General features: G+C 39.6%; 3 protein-coding genes across 4 annotated transcripts; 2 read left to right on the top strand and 1 right to left on the bottom strand.

The window, feature by feature from the left end:
- Positions 1-692: 692 nt before the first annotated feature.
- atp6v1ab (ATPase H+ transporting V1 subunit Ab) lies at positions 693-9,796 on the bottom strand. Its single transcript, XM_084399431.1, has 16 exons — positions 9,640-9,796; positions 6,756-6,946; positions 5,266-5,358; positions 4,948-5,076; positions 4,629-4,843; positions 4,274-4,411; positions 4,032-4,183; positions 3,606-3,768; positions 3,408-3,516; positions 3,194-3,316; positions 2,990-3,104; positions 2,787-2,850; positions 2,451-2,654; positions 2,212-2,306; positions 1,934-2,105; positions 693-1,353 (listed from the first exon to the last, which is right to left on the bottom strand). The coding sequence occupies exons 3-16, from the start codon at positions 5,345-5,347 to the stop codon at positions 1,261-1,263; spliced, it is 1,854 nt and encodes a 617-aa protein (XP_084255557.1). The 5' UTR covers positions 5,348-5,358; positions 6,756-6,946; positions 9,640-9,796; the 3' UTR covers positions 693-1,260.
- On the top strand, positions 8,984-14,975 carry naa50 (N-alpha-acetyltransferase 50, NatE catalytic subunit). Of its 2 annotated transcripts, none has more exons than XM_084399432.1 (5): positions 8,984-9,456; positions 12,235-12,371; positions 12,813-12,932; positions 13,168-13,234; positions 13,423-14,975. In XM_084399432.1, exons 1-5 carry the CDS (start codon positions 9,449-9,451, stop codon positions 13,598-13,600), a joined length of 510 nt encoding a protein of 169 aa, XP_084255558.1. In that variant the 5' UTR covers positions 8,984-9,448; the 3' UTR covers positions 13,601-14,975. The 2 variants fall into 2 exon arrangements, with proteins under 2 accessions (XP_084255558.1, XP_084255559.1); XM_084399433.1 differs by having other exon boundaries at positions 9,302-9,456; positions 12,238-12,371.
- Positions 14,976-15,281: 306 nt separating this feature from the next.
- Positions 15,282-24,723, top strand: usf3 (upstream transcription factor family member 3). Its single transcript, XM_084398261.1, has 7 exons — positions 15,282-15,383; positions 16,072-16,156; positions 16,261-16,325; positions 16,660-16,691; positions 16,815-16,897; positions 17,005-17,101; positions 17,293-24,723. Exons 3-7 carry the CDS (start codon positions 16,279-16,281, stop codon positions 24,132-24,134), a joined length of 7,101 nt encoding a protein of 2,366 aa, XP_084254387.1. The 5' UTR covers positions 15,282-15,383; positions 16,072-16,156; positions 16,261-16,278; the 3' UTR covers positions 24,135-24,723.
- Positions 24,724-25,052: the final 329 nt, after the last annotated feature.

The following is a 25,052-nucleotide window of genomic DNA, read 5'->3' as shown; positions in this document are numbered from 1 at the left end:
ACTGACATCACGCATAAGTATATATCCTAAAGTAAATATGGCATTGTAAAAGAAGACACCTCTGCTTAAACATGACATTCAACCTTTGAGAAACTTGAAGGGCAAGAAATTGCGCGAGTAACATTGCCAAGAATACTGATCCATCAATATTTGGATGTATTGTATAGTTCTTATCTTAAGTAATGGCTACATTTGTAACCTACACGTTAAAATGGAGTTTATAGGAGCAAGCGGTTTATTTTACCCTATAGAATGGACAATGATAAGGCATTTCATATCACACCATATGAAAATGGTAAGAAGTGCATTGTTCTTGGCTGCACAGTGACTTGCACAAGGCTAGAAATACTTGATGAACTACTCCCTACAGAGTGATGCAAACACAACACCACCCAATTTATTTTTAAAGAACTATTATTTACACAGTACATACTTCAAAACGTGTGTAAAATGATGACTGCCTAAAAACCTTCCATGAGTAAGACGAGGGTGATAGTGGCAAGGAATATATTTTCACATATTTCATTTTCAGAGATTATCACTTGTAGCCATGATAATCTTTCTTGCTCAAGTTTTATTTAGCAAAATGGCTAAAAGGCTTAATTTTCATTAAAAGAAACTACTACAAGCATTCTATTTGAACATGCAAGACCCAGAAACGCAGCCAGAAATACTGTAATTCACAACAATACTTGTAAATTCATTAATATTTATTTCATTTTTCAGGACTCAAACACATTTTCATGTGAGCAGTGAAGAGGAAGTGTACTGCATCCTCCAAAAAATATACAGGACAATACTGCGATAAACAGCCTTACCAAATTTTGTAAACCATTAAAACTGTAAATATACCAGCTTTAAATATATCGAACCTCTGAAGTCATGTCTTTCAATCTTCTGTACAGATACAAATATAACAATAATTACATCAAATTATTTAATAACATCTATATCTATGGAGAGGATGGTAATATATATAAAGAAGAACTTGGGCAGAGCAGAAGATTTAAAGAGGAAAATACAGATTGCACATATACACAAATGCACACACACACTCACACACACAAACCAAAGGTATTGGGCGGTACCTCAAGAACACTGGAGGCATCTATAACACTACAAGATGAATGTAAAGCAGTGGAATGTATTAGACAGAGATAAGGGACACTGACTGTGGGTGTGTTGTGCGTTTGGGGTGGGGGGATTGGTGGTTTCTGCTGCCCTGCCCTGAGAATGATGGCTAAGACAAGACTCTTTTTTTTATTCTTCCAGTGTACGGAAGGAGTTCTGCATGTCTTCATGGAGTTGGCCATAATCAGCTTTGATCTTCTCCTCACCCTCTTTCACAGGGTCCTGAAATGCAGTTACAGACTTTAAAAAACATCTTGAAAATGGAATATAATTAATTTTTTTTAAACTAAAATAAAACAATTTAAATATATAGAAAGAAACAGTCTTTTAAATTGAGTCTTGTTTTTATGTTTTATAAACAATTACAATTATTCAACAAAATAATGACTCTTTCATAGTGGTTTCTCTAACAGTCCAAACCAGTGAGAGCTTTACTTACAGTTGAAAGCATGTTAAGCTTGGATAGCAGAAAGTATTTTCAAATAATTTAAAAATTTTAAAAATATATTTAAAATTATTTAAAATAATTAATATAATTTTAATATTTTAAAATAAATCACTTCAGCTTAAAAAAAACAAACAGATAATATTCAACCTCTGGCATGCAATTTGATTAAATTACACTGTTTGGCTTGTTCCTGATACTTGTGAATAATCAGCATAAAAGAGGAACCAAACTATTGACAAACCAAGATAACGGAAGTTCTAATAAATCAAGTGGCACAGACTATTTGGATACATTTAAGGTGAGATTTATTTCATCTGGGACGGCTCAAAAACAATCAGTGTTTACAACATGTACCTTAAATTTCATGGCACTGATCCTGTAGAGAATTTCTCCCATGTGCTCCCGGATCATGGACCAGGTGATCTTATTGTCGCTCTGTGCAGTGGTCTCTACGGCATGACGTGCCATATCATAGAACGCAATCATGTTGGACAAGATACCTACTGTCTTATAGAACGGACAGAACCTGAAAATGAAATCGAATGTTTTAGTTCCACACTATCCCATTAACCCGAATGCGACAAAGCTAAATAATCATCAGCTTATACACATCACAAGCATGTGTTCACTACCTGTCATAAGGTGTGTATCCATTTTGCTGTAGGAAATCATCCTTGATCAATTTGGCAACTTCCAGTGTGATCTTATCAGTTTCAGCCAATGATGCCTATAATATAAATAACATGTGTTGTATGTTCCAATTTAACTGACTGAGTAATAATAATAATAATATTACATAATAATACTACAAAATCAATCAAGTGTAAGCGATGTGTACAAACAGTAAACACACATGAACCCACAAACTCACCTTCCCCACAAGCTGCACAATCTCAGCCAAGTCCTCCTCTTCCTGCAGGATCTCTTTGGCTTTGGTACGCAGTGGCACAAATTCAGGGAAGTGCTTGTCGTAGTACTCATCCAGAGCTCTTGTGTACTTGCTGTAACTAATGAGCCAGTTCACTGAAGGGAAGTGCTTTCTCTGAGCCAGCTTTTTATCCAGACCCCAAAACACCTGAAAGACAGAATAAGAGATAATATGAACTTTGAGACGGTTTACCTCTAGAAGAAAAAAAAAAGTTTGTTTTTTTCACCATAAGAAAGTATTTAGAGAGCAATGAGAAGAAAATCTAAAATCTTCACTTACTTGTACAATACCAAGTGTAGCAGAAGTCACAGGATCTGAGAAATCTCCACCAGGGGGAGACACACTGCAATTAAAACAAAAAAATGGAGCATATTAACAGTAACATATTTTGTTAAAAATATATCAAATATAAAAGAAAAAGAAAAACTTTGCCAAAGTAAAAAAGCAAACGAAGAAGAAAAAGCATGGAATCAAGTACTTACGCTCCCACAATGCTCACACTGCCCTCTCTCTCTGGGTTACCAAGACATTTAACTCGGCCGGCGCGCTCATAAAATGAGGCCAGACGTGCTCCGAGATAGGCAGGATAACCGCTATCTGTGAATGAGAGCACACACACAAACACAAATTTAGTTTATAATTTATAATATTTTCCGTGTTGGTTGAGATGGTCACAGCACACATACCAGCAGGCATCTCAGCCAGACGACCAGAGATCTCCCTCAGAGCCTCTGCCCATCGAGAGGTGGAGTCAGCCATCATGCTCACATTGTAGCCCATGTCTCTGAAATACTCAGACAGCGTGATTCCTAGATGGAATAAACACCCAGAAATGATGAGAACACAGCCGCTACATTTAAAGTGCACATTATTTCTATATCAATCAAATATTCTACAAACCTGTGTAAATAGAAGCTTCTCTGGCAGCCACAGGCATGTTGGATGTGTTGGCAACCAAGCCCGTTCTCTTCATGATGCTCTCCACCTTACCATCCACCTCCATGGTCAGCTATAGGACAAGAGAACTGTCAATCACTATACTGAACCTTCAATTATAGATTATGTGCTGTTGGTTCAATAATAACTGATGCTCCTCACCTCAGGGAAATCTCGAAGTACTTCAGACATTTCATTACCGCGCTCCCCACAGCCCACGTAGATGATGACATCACTGTTGGAGTACTTAGACAGGGACTGAGAGATCACAGTTTTACCACAACCGAAAGCACCAGGGATGGCTGTGGTTCCTCCCTGCACACATCTGTCGAATCAAACAGGGAAAACTAAAAGATCTGTTGAACCAAAACTTCTACTGTACTTAATTATTTAAACCAAATATTTAACCACTCCCATTTCTGTTGATTGACATTTATGACGTCTTTCATTATTGTAAATAATAATAATAATAATAATAATAATTTGAGGAAAATTGGGCTAGATCCATGATTTGTCCATTACTTGTCATTTCAAAATTATGGAAATATTAACATTTAATATTGAATTATTTTATACAACATGACTCACGGAAAAAGGGCGTCCAGTACTCGCTGACCAGTCAGCAGAGGGTGATTTGCAGGAAGCTTCTCGGTGACAGGCCGGACCTGACGCACGGGCCACACTTGCACCATGGTGAACTTTTCTTTCACTCCCTCAAACTCCAACTCCAACACCACATCCTGACAAACACACACAAGCACATTGACTTCCATATCCAAATAATTAACATTTTACTGTTCTTCACAAATTTAACCTGTTACTAGGCTCACCGAGACATCATAGTTTCCAGGTGGAGCCACATACGAGACAGTTCCTCTGCTTTTTGGCGGTAACATTATTTTGTGTTTAATAAGAGAGTTTTCAAAAACCATTCCATAGATGTCACCTCCGGTGATGTGACTGCCAACCTGTGATGGACACAGAAACAGCTTAAAATCACTCAAACATTTGATCACCTGACAGCACCTGTTGGAGCAATTTTAAAGTGGTCAAATCATATATTTTTTTGAGTTCCACTAAAAATGTTATTAAAGTATATTTGTTTTTCATATTTCACATCATAATATTGTGATGCCTCCATAATTCAGTTCCTTAACTTAAAACTAAAATGAATCATTCACTTACACGCAAGCTCTTGATTGGAGTGAACTCCCATTTCAGATCACGGTTAAGGGCACCAATGTTGACTCCTCTGGGAATGTAGATACTTTGAGTGAGGTCATTGATGTCTTTGAGGGGACGCTGAATACCATCAAAGATTGAACCCATGATTCCTGGTCCTAACTCCACAGAGAGAGGTTTCCCTGTGCGCAGGACAGGGTCACCAACGGAAACACCAGCTGATGAAAGCTCAGGAAAACAACTAAACTATATAATAGATTCTACACACCGCATAACAGCAACCGTAGAAAGTGTGTCCTTTACTAAGGTAAGAATAGGATACATGTCTCTTCATAGACCTGGATGGTGGCCATGTCACCCTCCAGCCTGATGATCTCTCCCACAAGCTCACAGTGACCCACTCGCACCAGCTCGTACATGGCAGCTCCTGCCATACTGGAGGCCGTCACCACTACAACACAATTAGAGAGTCAGTAACAATAAATGGAACATTCAAAATGACTTATGGACAGTTTAACAATAATACAAAATTAAATACAATAGAATAAAGCATCAAAAGCTCTGTTTAGTCGTGACATAATAATACAAATAAAATAAAACAAAATAAAATACAATTTAAGACATCTGAATTTCTACTAACCAGGTCCAGATACACCATGCACATATCCAAATTCTCCCTCCCGCTCCTCATCTTGGATCTTGGACAGCTTGGAGAAATCCATTTTGAGTGTGTCTAACACAAAATAATGTCAAAATTTAAATAAATAAAAATACAATACAATCAAAATAAAAAAATTACAGAGATTACTATCTGGATTATTTCATTACTTTCTTAATTTTTTCCGTCATCTTTTTACATATTTATATCAGAATAATTTGCAGTATTTATGTTATCCTGTGTAAAAAGCCCATTTATATTTATACAAGCAACATTTATATAGGCATACTGTGAGACAAAACATGTAACAGCGTCACATGACCAAGGGCACATGACACTGACTGTAAAAGAAACCATGCGAGGAAGTGGGGAAAATAGACAGTTGAGCAAATTTGGAAAAATTGTGTTTTGCTGTGCCATTTTTGGACAAACTGAACAAATCCTTTTTAATTTGAGAACTACAACTAAACACCCCAATTGGTCTATAAAAATAATGCATTACACTGACACATTTATTCATAAAAATAGCCATCGATTCCTGTTATTAAACGCCTCAAGAGGAACCAGTCGAACTTCCAGGTTTTTGTGAATTTATAATCACATGATGCTCCTATGACATCTGGGATTATTGGGGACGAATGATCCATTTAGTATGAAATATGTTCTCTATAGCATTCACAGCATATATGAGCACAACATTGAGGGGAACAACTATGAATTTGAGCAACAATCCTGCATAATAAATAGGATATAAAAAAAACAGACAGAGCAGACTTTTGAAATCATGAAATAATAATAGTAAAGTACTGTCAGTAAAGAAAAAAGAAAATTGGTCTGCAAACATAGAATGCTGTTGTTGACTGGAGAGATAGAACAGCAGACAGTGGTTGTCTAATAGTCAAAAACAAAAAACCTCTGCAGAGATAAAGATTTGAAGATTAAATATTAAAGTATATTAATATTCTATAAACATTTTAATGCTTGTAGCTGTTGTATGTAATGGAGATTGCGCTGCGAAGAGATGCTGCATGATCACATGATCACGATGCTGCTGTTACGATTTGACCTTTGCTGAAAATCTAAGGTATTTTTTTTCTCCCAAAGCGCTACAAAATCTTGATATTCGGAATCCCGTGAGGAAATCTATCCAGATGATATATTGAAATCCCCCACAATTTGTTTAGCATTCAAGTGGGATATTTCCCAGTGCTGCAGGGGAAAATAACATGTCACGAGAGATGAGGTGCACGCAGATCCGAAGCGAACAGTGATTCAGCGACACAGTGTAACGTTACACAACAGCACAATAAACTGTTAAATAATGGTTATTAAAGAATAAATAAATGACTAAGAAAATCTCAGAAAAAAAAAATCTTATAACCATATTTTCAGCTTGCTTAACATAATAAGTACGGTATAATGCGGTCTCAGCACCAAAAAAAAAAAAAAAAGATAATAATTTCCAAAAATACCTCAGATAATGAGACGGTCCTGTGTCCAGATCCTTTGGTGAGAGATGAGACGAGAGAAACGAGAAAAGTCAGCTGACTTCATTCAGTTGAGAGCTGACGTCACGGTACGTTCTCCCTCTGCAGAGTGAAGAGTCTTTGCTTTAAACTTCATATCGCCCCCTACTGTGTGCGCCGTTGCTTTCTATTGTTCTCTGAGTCACAAATATACATTATTTTATTTCTAAAGGAATTCTTCACTTGAATCCAGCAAAGTAAACTAAGTGGTTTCTCTTATTAATACATTCCTCCGTTTTCTCACTGTTTTCTTTAGACTATGCAAGAAATCAGAAACTAACACATAGTGTTCAAGCAAAATGTTAAATCTGTTCAGGGATCATTTTTCTTGGCACAAATCTTTACTTGAAATATATGGGTTCTCAACTCTGGCACTCAAGGTCCACTTTTCTGTAGAATTTTGCTCCAACACTAATCATACACAGTGTAGATTACTTACTGTAATCCATTACTGAATACAAATTAGCCTATATATGATGAAATTATATATGATGAGCCGCCTATATGCTGTTTATTTTTTGCTCAGATTCTATACTATACGTAAGTCTCAAAATAACAAAAATATAATTATATAATATATAAATGTGTACTACACATTCAAAAAAGTCAGTCATAATGATTGTGGAGTTGTGTGCAACCATTTTATTTTAAGGGATCACAAGGCTGAAAAGTCTAGGCTAATTGCTGAACATCCAAACAGTACGTCAACGTAATTCAACTAAATTTACTGTAACACTTAAGTATTACTTAAATATGAATGCTATTATGAGGTATTTGGTACTTGATATTCTCACATTATCACTATTATGTTCGTCTTATGTGAAATCTGGTTGTTAATTTATTACATAGAGTGCATTGCGAAGGTATTCATACCCCTTACATTTTCCCCCAAATTTAATGTTGCAGCCTTATGCTAAACTGTCATTATGTGGTGTGGAGTGTAGATTTATGTGGAAAAAGATCATTTAAAACAAAGCAAAACAGATTTGTGATAACTTTGCGAATTTATTAAAAATAAAAAACTGAAATAATTACATGGCATAAGTAGCCTTTTCTGGGACACTTGAAATGCAGCTCATGAGCATTCCAGTTTCACTGGATCATCTGAGATGTTTCTACACTTCAACTGAATTTACCCTTTGGCAATTTCAATTGAATGGGCACACTCAACACACCTGTCAATAAAAGGAGCAAAAACCAAGCCATGAGGTCAAACAAACAGCCTGTACCGTTTGGGAAGACTACAAAAAAAATCTGCTGCATTAAAAGTTCACAGAAGCATGGTGTCTCCACGATATTTAATGGAAGATGTTTCGAACAACCAGGACTCTTCCTAGAGCTGGCCTCCTGGTCAAACTGAGCAATCGATGGAGACAGGCCTGGGTTAGAGTGGTGACCAAGAAGCTAATGGTCACTCTGGTTGAGCTCCATGATTATATAAGATGGGAGAAACTTACAGAATGACAAACATCACTGCAACACCCAAACTCCATCGGTGACAGAATAGAGAAAAAAAAAACTTGGGAGCCAATCGCACACTACAACACTTAGATTTGTCCACCTTTAAAGGTTTCGGTCTGTGACTATCCTGCAAAAAGAAACTGAAGTGCACGGTTAACCTTCATCCTTCATCCTTCAACCTTTAAACATAACACTATTCTAAAGTTGTTGATTTTTAAAGACTTTTGTGTCACAGTCCCAAACCCTTAACAATCCTGATGGCCGTCAACAGTGAAGGATAGGCTATGCTCTTTCTTTGCACCCAGATGGTGTGGTTATGGCATCTAACACCAGGTCTAACAGGGCTATGCTAGTCAAACCTCGACCTCTTGGATGTATCCATACTTTTGAGGTAGTTTTCACCTTGTAATACTGTGGTTACTGTGTAAAATTGAATTTATTTTAAATGTAAAAGTCACCTTGACGTAGAGTTCAAATATAAACAGTAAAATGTTTCCTTCAATTTCTTTTTTTAACACATGATCTTATTAATTTGTGTATTTTTCCTATTCTTAATGTAATTAATCAACTGGGGAAGTATAATGGTGATATCTATTAGTTCGTTTTTTTTTTTTACCATATTCACCTGGGGCGTCTTGCCTTAAGAAACATTTTATTTTGTCGATACATTATTTTATTTGGATTAAAATAACAAGGGCGGGACTTGTATTTTCAGGGCACAAAATTACCTAAACGTAATTTCCCGTTTTTCTGTTTCCTGTCGCTTGTTGTCAGTGGTGAAAGTTGACAGCAGCAGCCTCCCAGAACTAGCGTTGCCAAATCCTCTGTTTCGACTAGTCACTGATGTGAGATCGTAAGTGAATTTCCAAGGATTAAACGCGTGCTCATATCTATCTACATTACATTAACTGTTATAGTAAATTAGGAATATTTCAAAACAACTATAAAATCTTTTAATTTGGTCGTTATCCTGATTTAAATTGTTTGCGGCGATTTACTCGCAAAGATCTGGCAACCCTCGGCCACAGCACAGAGGCAAATGCGGACTGCTTAGCTAGTGTGCTAGCAGCATACATGTGGAGGGGATCACATCCCAAACTCTGCCCAAATTCCCCTTTAGACTGCCAAATACCGCCAACTGCCCCTGTATCCCTCACAACAAACGTGTTTTCTTCAACATGAAAGGGTGAGTAAACAGCTAAGAAGAGTCTATTCATTTCAAGTAAAGTTTTCCCCTCTATTCTCTCTTTTTTCCAGTAGGGGGGCAGTGGAGTTGGTCTAATGCTAGCTGCTAGCTCTCTGCGCGCTTAATGTGGAGAAGAAATATTTGCGCCGCATTTTCACACCCAGCCTTTAGTCATTGCCTTACCTTTTTCACCAGTTGTCCGAAAACGCCTTATAAATCCCTTATATAATCTAGCGTCAGATTTATCAAAATGCCAGTACAAATGGCACGAGTTAAGTCCGTGCCAAACTGGATCGTGTGTCGAATCTAAATCCGAAAATGTTGAGTCAGTCTTCAAGTTGCTATCTTGGTTAGCCAGCCACGCTTAAATATTCCTCTGAAATAAGCTCTCATGGATCATGAGGCCGTTAGTTTGACATTAAAGCTTGTTGTCATGTTGATTTCTTTCATATATGTGAATATTTTGATGTAAAAATTGAGAGATGTGACACACGTGATGGAGTGAGCTTAGCCACATAGCATATCCTCTTTGAAAATGACAGAACACGTTTAGAGGGTTTTAATCACTTAATGAAGGCTGTTACTTTAATTTTGGTGGATGAAATTATTGTAATAAATATATAATGTTGCGGCATGATAGTTTCACTGAAGTGATGCTTTGATCATGTATAAAGAAAATTGATGACATTGCCTTTCTAATTCTCTTTAAATACTTTTCATTTTAAGTGTCACTTTTTTTCTTTCTTTTTTTTACATTCACATCTTAAATACAGTGGTACCCAACCCTATTCTTGGAGGGCCTCCAACAGTAACTTACACACATATCTGACACACCCATTACAGGTCTCTGCTATGGAGCCGATGAGAATCAGGTGTGTTTGATAAGAGAAACATCCAAAAATGTGTATTTTTAAGGGAGCCTCCAGGAACAAGGTTGACCATGGCTATAACAGTCCCCGATTATGTTTAGAAGGTGATTTGATGGTATTTGAACTGTCATTCTTGCTTAGTGACAAAATGGGAGACTTTATCTTCACTCAAGCTTACTGTTTGAAACCAGTGCACTTTGATGTGATGTTTGGGAATCACAAGGTTTTGTTTTGTGATAGTAATGGTCATCCACCAGTATGAGGTGACAGGAGAAAACATGGACACTAAATATGGGTTACATATTTAGTATCCATGTTTTTCTCCTGTCACCTCATACTGGTCGTTCAAGTGGCAGCGGTAAGCATGTGACCAGCAGCTGTTGTGTTGGTGCTGGGCTTCAGCATGCTGCCTTCCTATAAATACCTGTTTTATACACTGCTGGTTTACAGTGATCATACATTGACCCAATACATTTTTGGTCAGACTTTAGTTTAGGGTCCAATTCTCACAATTAACGAACTATTAAAGGAATAGTTCACTTAAAAATGAAAATTCTGTCATCATTTACTTACCTTCAAGTTGTTTCAAACCTGTTGAACACAAAAGAAGATATTGTGAGGAATGTCGTTAACCATACAGTTGTTGTACCCCATTGACTTCCATAGTATTATTTATTTTTTCCTACTATGGAAGTCAATGGGGTACAACAACTGTATGGTTACCGACATAATTCAAAATATCTTCTTTTGTGTTCAGCAGAAGAAAGAAATTCATACAGGTTTAAAACAGCTTGAGGGTGAGTAAATGACATCATTTTAATTTTTAAGTGAACTATTTCTTTAAATATGACTTTTGCCTCAATAAACTCCTACTGTTTGTTAATAGTAAGGTTGTTAAGTTTAGGTATTGGGTAGAATTAAGGGATGTAGAATGTCGTCATGCAGATTTAGGCATTAATATGAGCTTAATAAGTTCTAATGAACAGCTAATATGCATGCTAATAAACAACTAGCTCATAGTGAGCATTGAACCCTAAACTAAAGTGTTGATTTTTGGTGGGTGCACTGTTTGGATGGCACCAATAAAAAAGTAAAAAGAGACGCACTGATACTAAGGATGCTTTCACACTGGCAGTTTAGTTCGAAACGGGGCACGGTTCACATGAAAAATCGGTGACTGCTGTCATGTGGTTGTGCTGGAACTGTGGCGTGATTTGCATGAATGTAAAAGTATTTCAGACTCGGCTGAACACTTGTTTAGGAAGTTATTCTATACGGTTTAAAAAAAAATAAACGGAATAAATGAAAAATAAAACGCTAAATAAAACAAATCAGTCGCTTTAGGCATCAAAACATGATAGAGTATGCAAAGTGCATATTCATATTTTGAGATATGTTGAAGATTTAACACTATTATTGGTGTTTTACATTTTTATGGCAGCATGGTGGCTCAGTGGGTAGCACTGCTGCCTCACATTGAGAAGGTTCCCGGTTTGAACCCCGGCTGAGCCAGGAGTTCTTTCTGTGTGGAGTTTGCATGTTCTCCACGTGTCAGTGTGAGTTTCCTCCGGGTGCTTCAGTTTCCCCCACACAGTCCAAAGACATGCAGGTTATGTGGATTGGATATGCCAAATTGACCATAGGAGCGTGTGTGAGTGTGTCCCTGGGTTGCATCAGGAAGGACATCCGGTGTAAAACCTGTGCCAAATCCAATGTGTTTGTGTGCGTGCGCTGATAATTCTGATGAAGCAGACCTTATATATATATATATATATATATATATATATATATATATATAGTAAAGCTATAATACAGATATTTGTAGAGACTGAATGCTTTCCTGACATGTAAAGAGATGGAGTTAGTTTTTTTTGTGTACAGCTAGTTGACCATTCTGCTTTTGTTCTAGTAGCCGGATTGAGTTGGGGGACGTTACACCCCACAACATTAAACAGTTGAAGCGTCTGAACCAAGTGATCTTCCCTGTCAGCTACAATGACAAGTTCTACAAAGATGTTCTTGAAGTAGGAGAGCTCGCCAAGCTAGGTAAGAAACAAAGCTTCTGTGACTTCCTAATGATGCTCTTTTGTCATTATATGTAAACTATCGTTCTAAAGTTTATGGTTTGTAAGATGTTTTTATTTTATTTTAATTTTTTTAAGTTTCACAAAGATTCTGCTCCCCAAGGCTGTAATTATTATAAATGAACTATTTTCTGTTTGAATATATTTTTAAATGAAATTTAGTCCTGTGATGTCAAAGCTGAATTTTCAGCATCATACTTCAGCCTGATAAATAAAAAGTTCAAATCAAAAGAATAACGTTTATATGAAATTTTTGTAACATTTATAAATGTCTTTACTGCCACTTTTGATCAATTTAATGTATCCTTGCTGACTAAAATGATTAATGTCTAAAATCGTATTGGCTTAAACTTTTAAACTGTATTGTAAATCGATTCCCGCCAACCATTTGAACCTTCTACAGCGTATTTCAACGACATCGCAGTTGGTGCCGTGTGCTGTAGAGTGGATCACTCTCAGAACCAGAAGCGACTCTACATCATGACACTGGGTTGTCTAGCACCTTACCGCAGACTTGGCATAGGTAAGATTAGTTTTCTGACCGTTTTTAGGTGCTTGTGTGTCCTCAGTTATTTCAAAGGCCATTCAGGAGTCAGATTCCCTGCGATTGAATGCATGGTTGCATAATCAGATTATTGTCTTTGAGCGATGCCTGACATGAAGACTTGTGTAGTAATCCACTAGAGCGGTGATGTTTGAATTTTGTTATTTGAACATGTTCCAGTTACTGATATGTATCTTGCCATGTTTGTTTGAAGGAACAAAAATGCTGAACCATGTGTTGAACATTTGTGAGAAGGATGGCACTTTTGACAACATTTACCTGTGAGTCTGAAAACGGTCTTGTGCTTTATTTGTTGTGAAACATCCATCTGTGTCCCATTCATATAATGTTTAATGTTGATACTTGAGTAACTATGTAAAGTCTGCTGCAAAATGAATCTCTGAATATGTAAAGAGTCTTCTACATACTAAAGTCACATGGTTTCGGTTTCTCTTTCATGTCTTCACAGTCATGTGCAGATCAGCAATGAGTCTGCAATTGACTTCTACCAGAAATTTGGCTTTGAGATCATTGAGACAAAAAAGAACTATTACAAGAGGATAGAGCCAGCAGATGCCCACGTTCTTCAGAAAAGCCTGCGCAGCCCATGTGCGCCCCCAGCAGGAGAGCTGCAGAAAGCCAACTAGGGGTCGAAGCGCAACACCACATTGGTTTCTTCCCCAAATGGAACTGTAACAGATGCCCCAGGGTTGACACACTCACCACTTTCTTCAGAGGACATTTTAGACAGAAAAAAAAATCAATGACGTATTTGCTGCATTTATTGTGCAAAAACTTTAGTCCCCCTTCAATTTTTTTGTTTTTGTTTTCATCATTTAGAGTTGAAATTACATGGAGGTTTTCAAGCAGAATTCATAAGTGCTCCAAAAAGCTGCTGACTTCTTATTGATCTGACATGGTGAAGGTTGTTTTCAAAGCATACTGTTTGCATTTTTTTTTTTTTTTTTTTGATTTGTTTAAGATAAGGGGACATCGCTTTGCTTGGACAAAACAATAGAACAAAAGAGGTAAAGTCTTTTTAAAATATGACTCGATACGCCCCAGCTGGCAACCTTGGAGGGATTGTTTGAATCGTCTTAGGGGCACTTGGAATCCGCAGAACTCAATCACCCCGCCATCTGAGCCCTCGGACACGCGGCAAGGGGATCTGCAGGTAGCTGAGACCTCCTGTTTCACCATACAGGCAATATGCAATGTCGGAGGGTTGCATGTGATGCAATGTCTCCTTGTGATGTCAGCCGCGCCTCAGTCTGCGTTGAGGCTAACCCAGTGAGGAAATGGAGCGTAGAGCCCCCTCGAACAAGAGAGTGGTACTGTTTTAGTATGGAGGAGGTTAAGGGGAGTAAACTCCACTTGTTTGTGAATGTTTTGTTTTTCAGCCCATTATTTAATATCCCCATCTTTCTTTTTTAATTTGTGGATTGAGTCTGGGCTTTTTCTGGGGTTTACAGTGATGCTGCCTGTGAGATGTTACAGCTTCAGATAGCAAGATATGGCTTTTTATAGGCCTTGACGGTTGCATTGTTTATGGTGGATGTGGTTCTCAAATAATTCTTAATCCACCAGGACTTAAGTTAGAGTTTAGTAGTTGTTGTTGTTGTTGTTGTTGTTTTATTTGAAAGAAGTTTCATTTTCCCCACTCATTACCTGCCTGACTGTTTCTAAATTTAAATCCCAGCTTCTCACTTGTTAACGCAGCAGAAATAAATCCTCCCACAATGCAACAGTTACATTTCAGTGATGTTCACTGACCACCACCTATTTCCCGTATACAATGTGGGAGTGTAAAAGGTTAGTTCTACAAGTTATTGTATAGGACTTACAGAACCAGATCCCAGGAAAAGCCTTGACTCAGTGCATGCCCAGGGAGACATGCCCTCTCCATTGTAGTAAAAGCATGTTTTTTGTTCCTCCTTTCTTTGGAAAATTTTATCTTTTTCTGGAGCTCTATATTGTATGACTTTTAAACCTCTAAATAAAAAAAAAATACTATTTGCATTATTTTTCGTTTTTCATTATTTTTGTGGACAACTGGGCATAACATTAATCGTTACGCAATATACTAGTAAAAAATACTTTTTGAATTTTATTTTTATAAAATAAAGCTTTATTTTATTTTACAAGGTTACAAAGTCCACTATACTGGGGGACAATAACAACAAACAGTCATCTCTCCTGCGTTGTGTGCTTTTTCCGATGACCTCATCAACAATACGCCCCTTCAGCACGGACTCGTGATCTGATTGGATGCAATCTCATTCGTCTTTACTGTGATTGGACAAAACGGAAATCCCGCCTCACTGTTTTGTGACTGGCAGTTTTATGCTAGGTCAGAGATGGAGTAATTTGGTCAGGATCAACAAAGTTTTGACGAGGATATCGTCAGCTCAAAGAATGGACAAGCAATCGGTAGGTCCTTGACAGTTGACAGAACTGCTGACATGTTGTGTTAAACAGATTAGTGATGCAGGTAATAATCGAAAACCATGGTGATGTGTTAGCTGTCGTGTTAGCTCAATGCCAGTTAACCACTCAAGCTATCTTTGTACCTTAAGGGCGTGCAAAAGGAGACACTTAAAAGAGTTGTGCCGTTATGTGTGTACAGTCAGCTATATCTTCATCAGTCTGTGTTTTATTTATTCAATCTATTCAGGCTTTGAGCTCAATACATATTGTTTAGGTTTCAAAGCTAACAAGCTAAGTCTGTTAGCCAAGTGTTAAAGAGCTTCACATGCTCGTGGTGACAGGCGAGTCAAACGGGCTTTCTTGTACTATATTTACATGTATTACAATTTAGATTTAATAACCAAGCTCAGCTGCCTGCAATCTGTTGTTTATGTCTGTATTGCTAACCTCTGACCTCAGTCAGATTCCTCCTTACTGCTTTGATGACTTGCAAGTAAATACAGTGTCCATTTCATTTCATCTAAATGCGTGTAACCTTTCTACATATGTCAAAACTGTCAGTGAAACTCTACATAATATAGTGAACAAGAAGTTCATTGACAATGCCTCACAATCCTGTAATAGTGTTTGATGTAAAGTTATGTCATAATTTAGTATTAAGAGCATTTATTTTCCCTCTTCTTTACTACAGTTTTTTATGGAGCATAGAGGTGCCTGGATCTATGGTCTTCAACATTGAGCTCACACATACATAGCTGCATGCTTAGTGCTGAAAGGTAATATTGCATTTACCTCCAACCACAGCATATCCCCTTACATATTATACTACGAGTTGCATCCTTTTCAAATAAGATTTTGTTTATGTGTTTTGGTATAACAGGCTGTACAGTGTGCCAGGATGCCGGAGATAGTACAGAATCAAACAAATAACCCAAAACCGCCACGGTACTGATCAATTCCTGCTTAAAGAGTATATTGAATGTCGAAGTAGTTCTGACTGAACCCAATTGTTCTTTCATTAAATTGATCATTTTTGGGCTATGTTTGTTTTATAGGTGACACTTTACAATAAGGTTCTATTTAATGTTTAAAATACTTAGATTTAATTATGCGTATGTATTTGCTAATTAATAAATTGTGTAATACAGTGTGATTTAAAAAAACATTTTTTAAATGTTTTTATTATTAGCTAGGTAGAAGTGTGCTAATGTGGACTGTTATTTCTTATTTACTTGAGTTCAAGTTGTATACCATTTATTCATTTTCTGTGAAATGTTAGGCGGAAGAAAAACAAGGAGATTCATAATGCAGGTGAGAAAGTTTTATGGTAAAAAACAAAGTATGAGTGTGAGTAACTGTTTTCAATCTTTGTTTTTAAAATGTATTAAAAAGTAATATTTTTGTATGTTATGCCTTGTTTCCCTAATACATCAGTGGAAAGACATCGTAAAGAGAAAATCAATGCTGGTATAAATCGGATTGGAGAGCTTTTGCCTTGCTCTCAGGCCTTGAAACAGGTAAACCCATGTAATAAAAGTATAAACTAAGCACAATTTTTAAAAGCTGTGTTTTATTATTGTTCTTACAGAGTTCTCTGTCTGTAATATTTTGCTTTTCCTTATAGAGTAAAAATATGATTCTGGGAGAGGCTTTTCGTTACATCACTGATCTAAAGCGACAAAGTGATGAAATGCTGCTTAATGGAGGAGACAAAGTCCAAGGTGAGCCATGATCACAAAATGTACTTGTATAACTTGCGTGAATTTACATATGATGAATTAACATTTTACTTATTCCTTATGGGACATGGTTTTATTAAGACAAGTGTTGAATTAATTTCCTGCCCATGCATTCTTTGTAGGCTTTTGTGCAGTCATTAATTTTGATATCTATGTTAAATATGTCTCTGCAGCAGAGGAGATAAAGCGCTTACGGCACCAGGTGGAGGACCTACGCAAGGAAAGCGCTCATTATATTGAGCTCCTCAAAGCTAATGGCATTAATTTCCTTGATGACCCCACTATACACTGGAAAGGGAAGCAGCGCAGTGCAAAAGTAGCCAAAGTCACTCCGACGCACTTAATGTCAAAGGGAATAATCGTATACTCCAATGGCAACAACTGTCCAACAAGCAAAATCTCCATTCCACAAAATCCAGTTTCTCATCTTGATAAACAACCGGCAAATGCTGTAACAGTCCAACCATCATGTGATATTACATTAGGCACAGGCCAGACTGTTGGTATTATGAATGGAGCACCAGTCAACAAAGTTGTAGTCACTTCTGCATCTTCCCACATACCTGTAGCAACTATTATTCCTGCTGTATCCAAGTCATGTCTTACAGTTGTGGAACAATATTCTCCTCTGGCACCTACTACTCCATTAAACCCTCCTATGAATTATATTACTGTTCAAGGTTTATGTCCCCAGCCTGCTGTCAGCACCCCACTCCCTCCACAACTTCAACCAGATAACCCAACCCCCAGTCTCACTTCTGCTACCTGTCCGGCCACGCCTCTCAGACTTCAGCATATGCTTAACCTATCTTCTCTGCCTCAAGTTGTGATCAGTAACTCAGTGGTTCCTGTTGCTGCAGCCCCCACCATGCTCTCACAGAATTCTGAAATCCAATCTGTTAGCACTATATTACCAGCAAGCTCTACCCTTCTTAGAACCAGTCCAACTAGTAGCACACAGACTACATGGACAACACTACAACTGGCAGGAAATACAGTGCAACCTGTCTCCCAGGCACTCATCACAGATGGTGCCAGCATTTCACATAACCCTCAGCAACTTTCTGTATGTTCAGTGGGGACAAAACACCTTGATGAGCCCACTTCTATCCATTTGCAACCACAGGCTCCTGTTCAAGTGCAAGTCCCAACTTCAACTTGCATTCCTGTTCAGCCATCTGGGCCAAGACCTCCTCAGATATATTCAGCGGTTGTGCCGTGCCCTCAGACAGCCATAGCACAACAGTCATCAATTTTATCGGTGCCAAGCATTGTATCCCAAGCTATAGTGGTCCATCAGCCATCTGTTGAAACACAGACAGCACAGTTGACCCATCCACAATCATCTGTTCGAGTGCAACCTGCATTATTACCAAAACCTCAACGCAGCTCAGCTCTAATGACCACCTGCAACCCCAACCGGCAATCTAAAACTCCAGTTCAGCCTGCTCTGCCATGCCAGCCTCATTCTCAACCGACAGTGGTGCCCCAAGCCCAGTCTGCCGTTGTGCCTCAACTGCATCTCAGTGTGGTGCCTCAAGCTCAGCCAATCATAAATCCACCAACTCAGCCTGCCCTTGTGCCTCAACCACAAGCTGCCACACTGCCAGTGTTACAGACGATGCAGTTATTGCAGGTGAATTCTGATGAAACACCAGTTGCTGTGACCTCCTCTCCTCCAAGTAACTCGCATGTTGTTATTCTGCAACAGGGAAGCTCATGTTCAGCACCACAAGTTCTCAGAGAGGATGTCACTAGTCAGACACCCTGCCAGCACATTGTCATTATTCAGACACCTACTATGACTCCTGCACCACAGAGTCATCACACTGCCATTGTGTCAGCTGCAACCCCGACTTTATCCAGTCAAACGACCACTTTGAACCCTACCTGTACAGCTAGCATGCAGCCCGCTGGGACAAAGCAGTTGGTACATATTCTTCCACGTCCCTCAACCCAATTGCAAGCACAAGCACCTCAGACTATCACTGTGAATGGACAAGTATATGTTTTGCAGCCTGCAAATTCACCAGAAAAGGGAGACTCTCAGTCTGGACAAAGTGTAACTCAGATCCTTCAGCCCACCTGTGAGGAACCCACGGCCAATGTTGCTATGAATTGTTTAGGTGCTCTAACTAGTCTTAGTCAGAGCATTTCAAAGGTTTCAAGTCAAAGCAATGTGCAGATATACACCATTACTCCACCTTCACTCAGTACTGTGCAACCTCTTCCAACGTGTGCTTCAGAAGTCAGCACTCCTACTGAAACTTTTCTTTCTTCCTCTGTTCCTGTACCATCAACTGCTGCTGGCAGTGCAGTTAAAATTCTGCCAAAGAAAGGTTGTGGGACCTCTGGAAATCAAACCAGACAAAATTCAGTCAGGAGAACCAGACTGGTTAAACGAAAGGAACCTAAACCTGGGCGAAGTTTGCGTAGACTTGCTGTCAAGAGTAAGGATTTTGTTGCAGATGATACTTGTTCTGAGTTATCAACTGCAACAACGGGTGTTAATTCTGTAAATTCTTCAAATAAAGATACGGTTAGTCATGATGCTAATACGCAGAGGACACCTGCCTCCGATAGTGTTATTTCCACCAGCAGTAGCCCAGCAATCGTTAGTATCAGTTCCTCCAGTGAAAAATCAGCAGACAGTTCTGTCACGGCTTCAGTGAAGGGATCCATTGTCAAGTCCCCAGTTGATGGTGGAGAAATTTTAAAGACTAAAGCAAAATCTATGGATGATGTCAGCATGCATAACAATGTAACAGTTAGCAGTGTATGTTCAGTAAGCTCCACTCAGGGTAACGTGGTCGTTTCTACAAATTGTGGCAGGATGAGTAAAGAAATCTTTACTCCAGATATTGGTCCCCAGCTTAACTGTTCAGCGGTTAGTGCTGATCTCTTATCACAGTGTAGCTCTGTGGATACTGTTGTAACTATGTCAGTTGCACCATCAAAAGTTCATGTTAACTCTTCATGCAGTGCAACATTTTGTAGTGAAACTACTGGTCAGAACAAGGCGAGTAGCAGTAATGTTTGCACCAGTAACGAAGGCAGATTAACAGAATCAAGACCCAGTTTTACAGAGAGTTCCACTCTGCTGACCACTGTAACCTCTATCCAAAACAATTCAAAAGTTAAATCTGTTAATTCGCACCCAGTACCAAGTCATATATCCACACTAAGTCAACCATTGGGCATCAGTACTAATTCAGTAGTGAGTGGGCCAACAGTTTCCATCATGCCAAGTCAGGCCATTTCACAAACACAAGATAAGTTTGCTAGAAGAGAAGAATTGACCGACTCTCCTCAAATTCAGGCATCATTTAGTGTACCCTCAACGTCAACTCCTGGCTCAAACACCTCTATGTCCACTCAACCTGTTCAGCTTCCAGAAACTTCCAGGATTTCAGACCCTTTCAAGTCCCTAAAACGACCATCCTCAATGAATTTGTCAATGGCAACCAATAACCAAGGGAACTGTACAGACTTCAAGCTGCCTGAATCAAATATGAACACACAACCTGTCAAGGATGGACAGTCTGATGGCACCACAGAAAAGGCTGTGACAGGAGAAGGTGCTTTTGCTCAGAAAGTTCATCCACAACAAGTATGTACATTGGAAAATGATTCTTTTGAGCCTCCACTGGGAACTAATAGACAGACCGATTCACCTCTGGCAGGAGGTTCAGGTGGAAGAGGGTTTTCTGTTGCATCATTGCTTCCAGCAGGCCACAACATCAGTGCCTCTTCAAGTACATTTGGTGCATACACCTTCACTTCTGAGCAGGCAGAATTATTAGCAATGGCTGCAAGAGCCATATTTGAACAGGACAGTCCAGGCAAGAGGGCTGCTGGATGCAGTGTTGACAACCCAACAAGTACTGCTGCTACAGGGTGGGACCTTCCAAAAATGCAGCCAGCTCCTTCTAACAAGGAGATTGTGACTGACCATCTGGTAAAACTGACAAAGCAGGCTGATTTGCCCATGTCAAAACCTTCATCTCAGGTCTCTACTCGAGTTCCTCAAGGTGAGCCTTTAGCCAGTAGCACTGCTGGCATCAGACTTCCTCAGAGCATAGCTTACTCGCAGTCTCAGCCTAGTTCTGTCACTAGCCTTAATGTTAATAACCTCATCAGACCAAGCTCCAACCAACCTTATCCAGGATCGCCCAATCTTGCACAGCAGGTCTCTACTCCCTCGTCAGGAGTTTCTGCTGTTATGGTGTCTCAGTCTTCCTCACAAGTTCCCCAAACCTGTTCTGGCCCTTCTCAGCCTAATGAATATGCACCTTTAAAGAATGCTCTGATGCGAACCCAAATTGGTGTTGGAATGGTTGAACGTCATCAGAAGGAAATGTCAAAAAGGTCTGCCCGAGATGACCTTGTTCTTCCAAATAAGCGTTCAAAACAGTGCCCAGCAGGGAATGTTGCAAGAGTAGACATCAAGGCTACAGATCACGTGCAAATGATGATTAATCAGATGCCCTCAAGTACTTCTGCGGTTATGCCAAGGAATCACTCTGATGGTGTTGGGGCTCTGTTTTCTGGTAATACATTCATGAGCACTGTGCTCCGCCCTACAGAAGGACACTGTTCTATTCAGGTGCCAACACATGAACAAACTCAGCCAAGTGTGGTGCACCTGCAGCAAGGACACATACAACATAATGCTCCACAGTCTGGACAGAACTTGGGCGGAAACCCCTACCTCAAACATCAACAACAGCAAGAACAAAGACACCTTTACCAGCTTCAGCATCACCTAACACAAACAGAATCTCAGATCCATGGCATTCATCAGAGGAACCTGCTGCAAGACCAGCATGTGCAAAAAAAGAGAGGAGTGGTACGTGGTGGGCAGACAGGACCAAATATTGGTTTGCAGAAGCAACATCATTTGGAAAAGAGTGGCGTGCAGCATCAGCAACAACAGCCTCCTCAGCAACACCAACAGCAACAGCAACAGCAGCATCCACAACAATCCCAGCAGCATCAACAACAGCAGCACCATCAACAGCAGCAATCACAGCAACAGCAGCAAAAGGCACAACAGATTCAACAGCAGCAACAATCACATCAACAACAGCAACAGATGCCACCACAGAACTCACATTCACGTCATCAGCATCTTCAGCAGCAGATTCAGCAGCAGCATTTTGGGGCTAGACAGGACAAAAATTGTGAGGCTCAACAGGCAGGTCAGAGGGCACATCAAAACAATCATTTGGGTCAGCAGGAGCGTCCACCTGGACAGGATCATGGGGCTATGCAAAGGCTAATGGGGTCTCGTTCAATGGAGCAGCAGTTGACCTCTCAGGCTAGCAATTCATCACGTCAGGAGCGACACCGTCTCTCTAGTTACTCAGCAGAGGCTCTGATAGGGAAGTCTCCTGCGACTGGTGAACAACGTATGGGTGTGCACCTGCAAGCACCTCGAAACAATGCACAGGACCAGTCAGAATTACGAGGCTATGTAGACTCGTCACGTAGTAAAGGTAACATTGCTCATAATTCTCAGAGCAGGCTACCACCTGATCATGCTAATGCCACGGACACCCAAAGAATATCAGATTGTGGACCTTTCAAGGCTTTGGTTAGTGGGCATCAACTTAGTAACTTTGAAGTGCAAGTGTCTCGAAGTGGTGATATGTCCAGTAAGTCTGTACCTCAAATCCAGAGAGGTCCTCAGCAGCAAACAGGATTCAGAATGGGTACAGGGCCTACAGGGGATGTGCGTTCACGTGGGGCATATTCAGGTCCACATCCTGTTTCTCAAGGCGTGCACATAGGAGCAGGACTGACAAGAGAACAAGAGGGATGTCACCAGAGCTTTATGCAAAGTCTTTTGGCACCTCATATTCCTGAACAAAATGTGCACCAAAGGGCAGCCCAGGGCTGTACCCCAGGGAGTATAGAATACAACTGTGTTCCCGGGACCTCTGCTGGAGAACTTCAGGCTAAATCTTCTAGTCCTAATTTGCACCCTGCACAGAAAGCTGCTCCCATACGTCTAGGGGACAACAACAAAGGCCATATTTCTCAGGTCAGTGCAAATTTGCATGGTCCACCTGTGAGAACAGGTCCACCCCATCCCCCAACACCACACAGCAGTTCAGACACAGGACGCACTCAAGGCTCAACCAGGTCACTCTCTGTTAGTCAACGCCCCCATCATATTGGACCAGATCCACAAAGCACAAAGATTCGTCCAGGAGATCGACCCCGGTCAGGGAACTTGAGACCTGGAAATCCCTTTGAACCAGAAAGCTCTTTGCCTCTTCCATCAGGTGGAGGTGTGATACTTGGCCGTACTCAAACAGGAAGTGAAGCTAGACGAAGTAGCATTGTGCGCTTCATGGCAGATAGTGCACAGGTCAGCAGTGACAACAGTTTGGTGTCTGATCGCTGTGCTGTGTCTGATCTCACCCAGAACTTTGGCTTTCCTTTCATTGCTGAAGGAGGAATGAACCCACCACCCCCCATTAATGCCAATGCATCATTCATCCCACCGGTCACACAGTCCAGTGCCTCTCGTACCCCAGCCCTCCTTCCTGTGGAACCTCAGAACACTCTGCCGTCATTTTACCCCTCATATTCCCCTGCAGCTCATCCTAGCCTTCCAAGTGATATCCCTTTACAGTATTTCCCTAACCAGATGTTTACAAGTCCAAGCACTGACAAGAGCGGCAGTGCACCCCTGAACAATCGCTTCGGTTCTATTCTTTCTCCCCCTCGACCTGTGGGCTTTGCACAGGCTAGCTTCCCGCTTCTCACAGATATGCCAATGCCAATTACAAACTCTTCAGGCATCACACCTCATTTATCCAACTTCAACCTGACCTCTTTGTTCCCTGAAATTGCCACAGCAATGCCTCCGGATGGCTCGTCTATGCCAATGTCACCTTTATTGTCTCTTGCCAACACTACTTCCTCAGACTCAAATAAACAATCTAATCGCCCAGCCCACAATATCAGTCATATCCTGGGACATGATGGGACCTCTGCTGTTTAAGATTACAAAAATTAGAAACACTTTTGTGTTTTTCTGAGAATTTTATTGCCCTCACCTTGCCATAGATTTTGTAGTAGATGGCCATGGTGTAAAGGCTTTTAATTCCTCAAAGAAAAATAAAGCGTGGAATGTTCTCAGGTCCCAAGTTAGGATCACTCTGTGAGGAAAGTAAAATATTGCATTATGTCTGTTAGCCTTTAGTAGGTCTCCTTTGCTTGGGTTTTTTGCTGATAGTTTGGTCTGTCATGGTTCTACATGATGTATAACTTTTCTTAAGAACAGCTCCCATTGTTTAATAGAAAAATGAATAATGTGTCTCTAAGTTTTTACACTGTAGCAACAATAATAATGTTACAGCAAAAAAGTTTATAATTTTGCATTTAATGCTACAGTAGATATATCTGAGCTGTTTTGTAAAATATCAGTTGTTTTTCAAATGTTTATAAATATTTTCCTTCTCCTGAAGAATACAATTCTTCTCCTGCAGAATATCATTCCAGAAGAATTTTTGCTTATTTATGAAAATGGATATGTGGTCTGTAGATATTTGTAAAAATGAAAAGCTATTAAAGTTTCTATCTAATCTAAGAAGTTGAAATGTGTTGTTGTTGTTTTTTTGGTGCGTCTGACTGACTTTTGTGTCATTGATTTGGAGGTACTTTTTTTTTCTCCCAGATGTCTTGTTTTAGCACGGTAAATCCACCAGATGTCAGTGCCTTTCAAAGATTTTGTCATACCTTTGATTTTAGGCTCAAATAAACATTCCTTTATGTCACTAGATTTAAACTGCTGCTTTTAAATGCGAAGTTCTGTTCCAAAAACGAAATAGTTTTCTGCACAGTTAACAATTCAAATGTGACAAAATTTAAATGTCAATTTCTTTAACTACATTCTGTGGCTCCAAAAAGGCACTGGACA

This window comes from Rutilus rutilus, assembly GCF_951802725.1.
Source record: "Rutilus rutilus genome assembly, chromosome: 24".
NCBI lineage: Eukaryota > Metazoa > Chordata > Actinopteri > Cypriniformes > Leuciscidae > Rutilus > Rutilus rutilus.
Note: the sequence above shows the minus strand (reverse complement) of the source record. Positions and strands in the feature narration are given on the sequence as shown.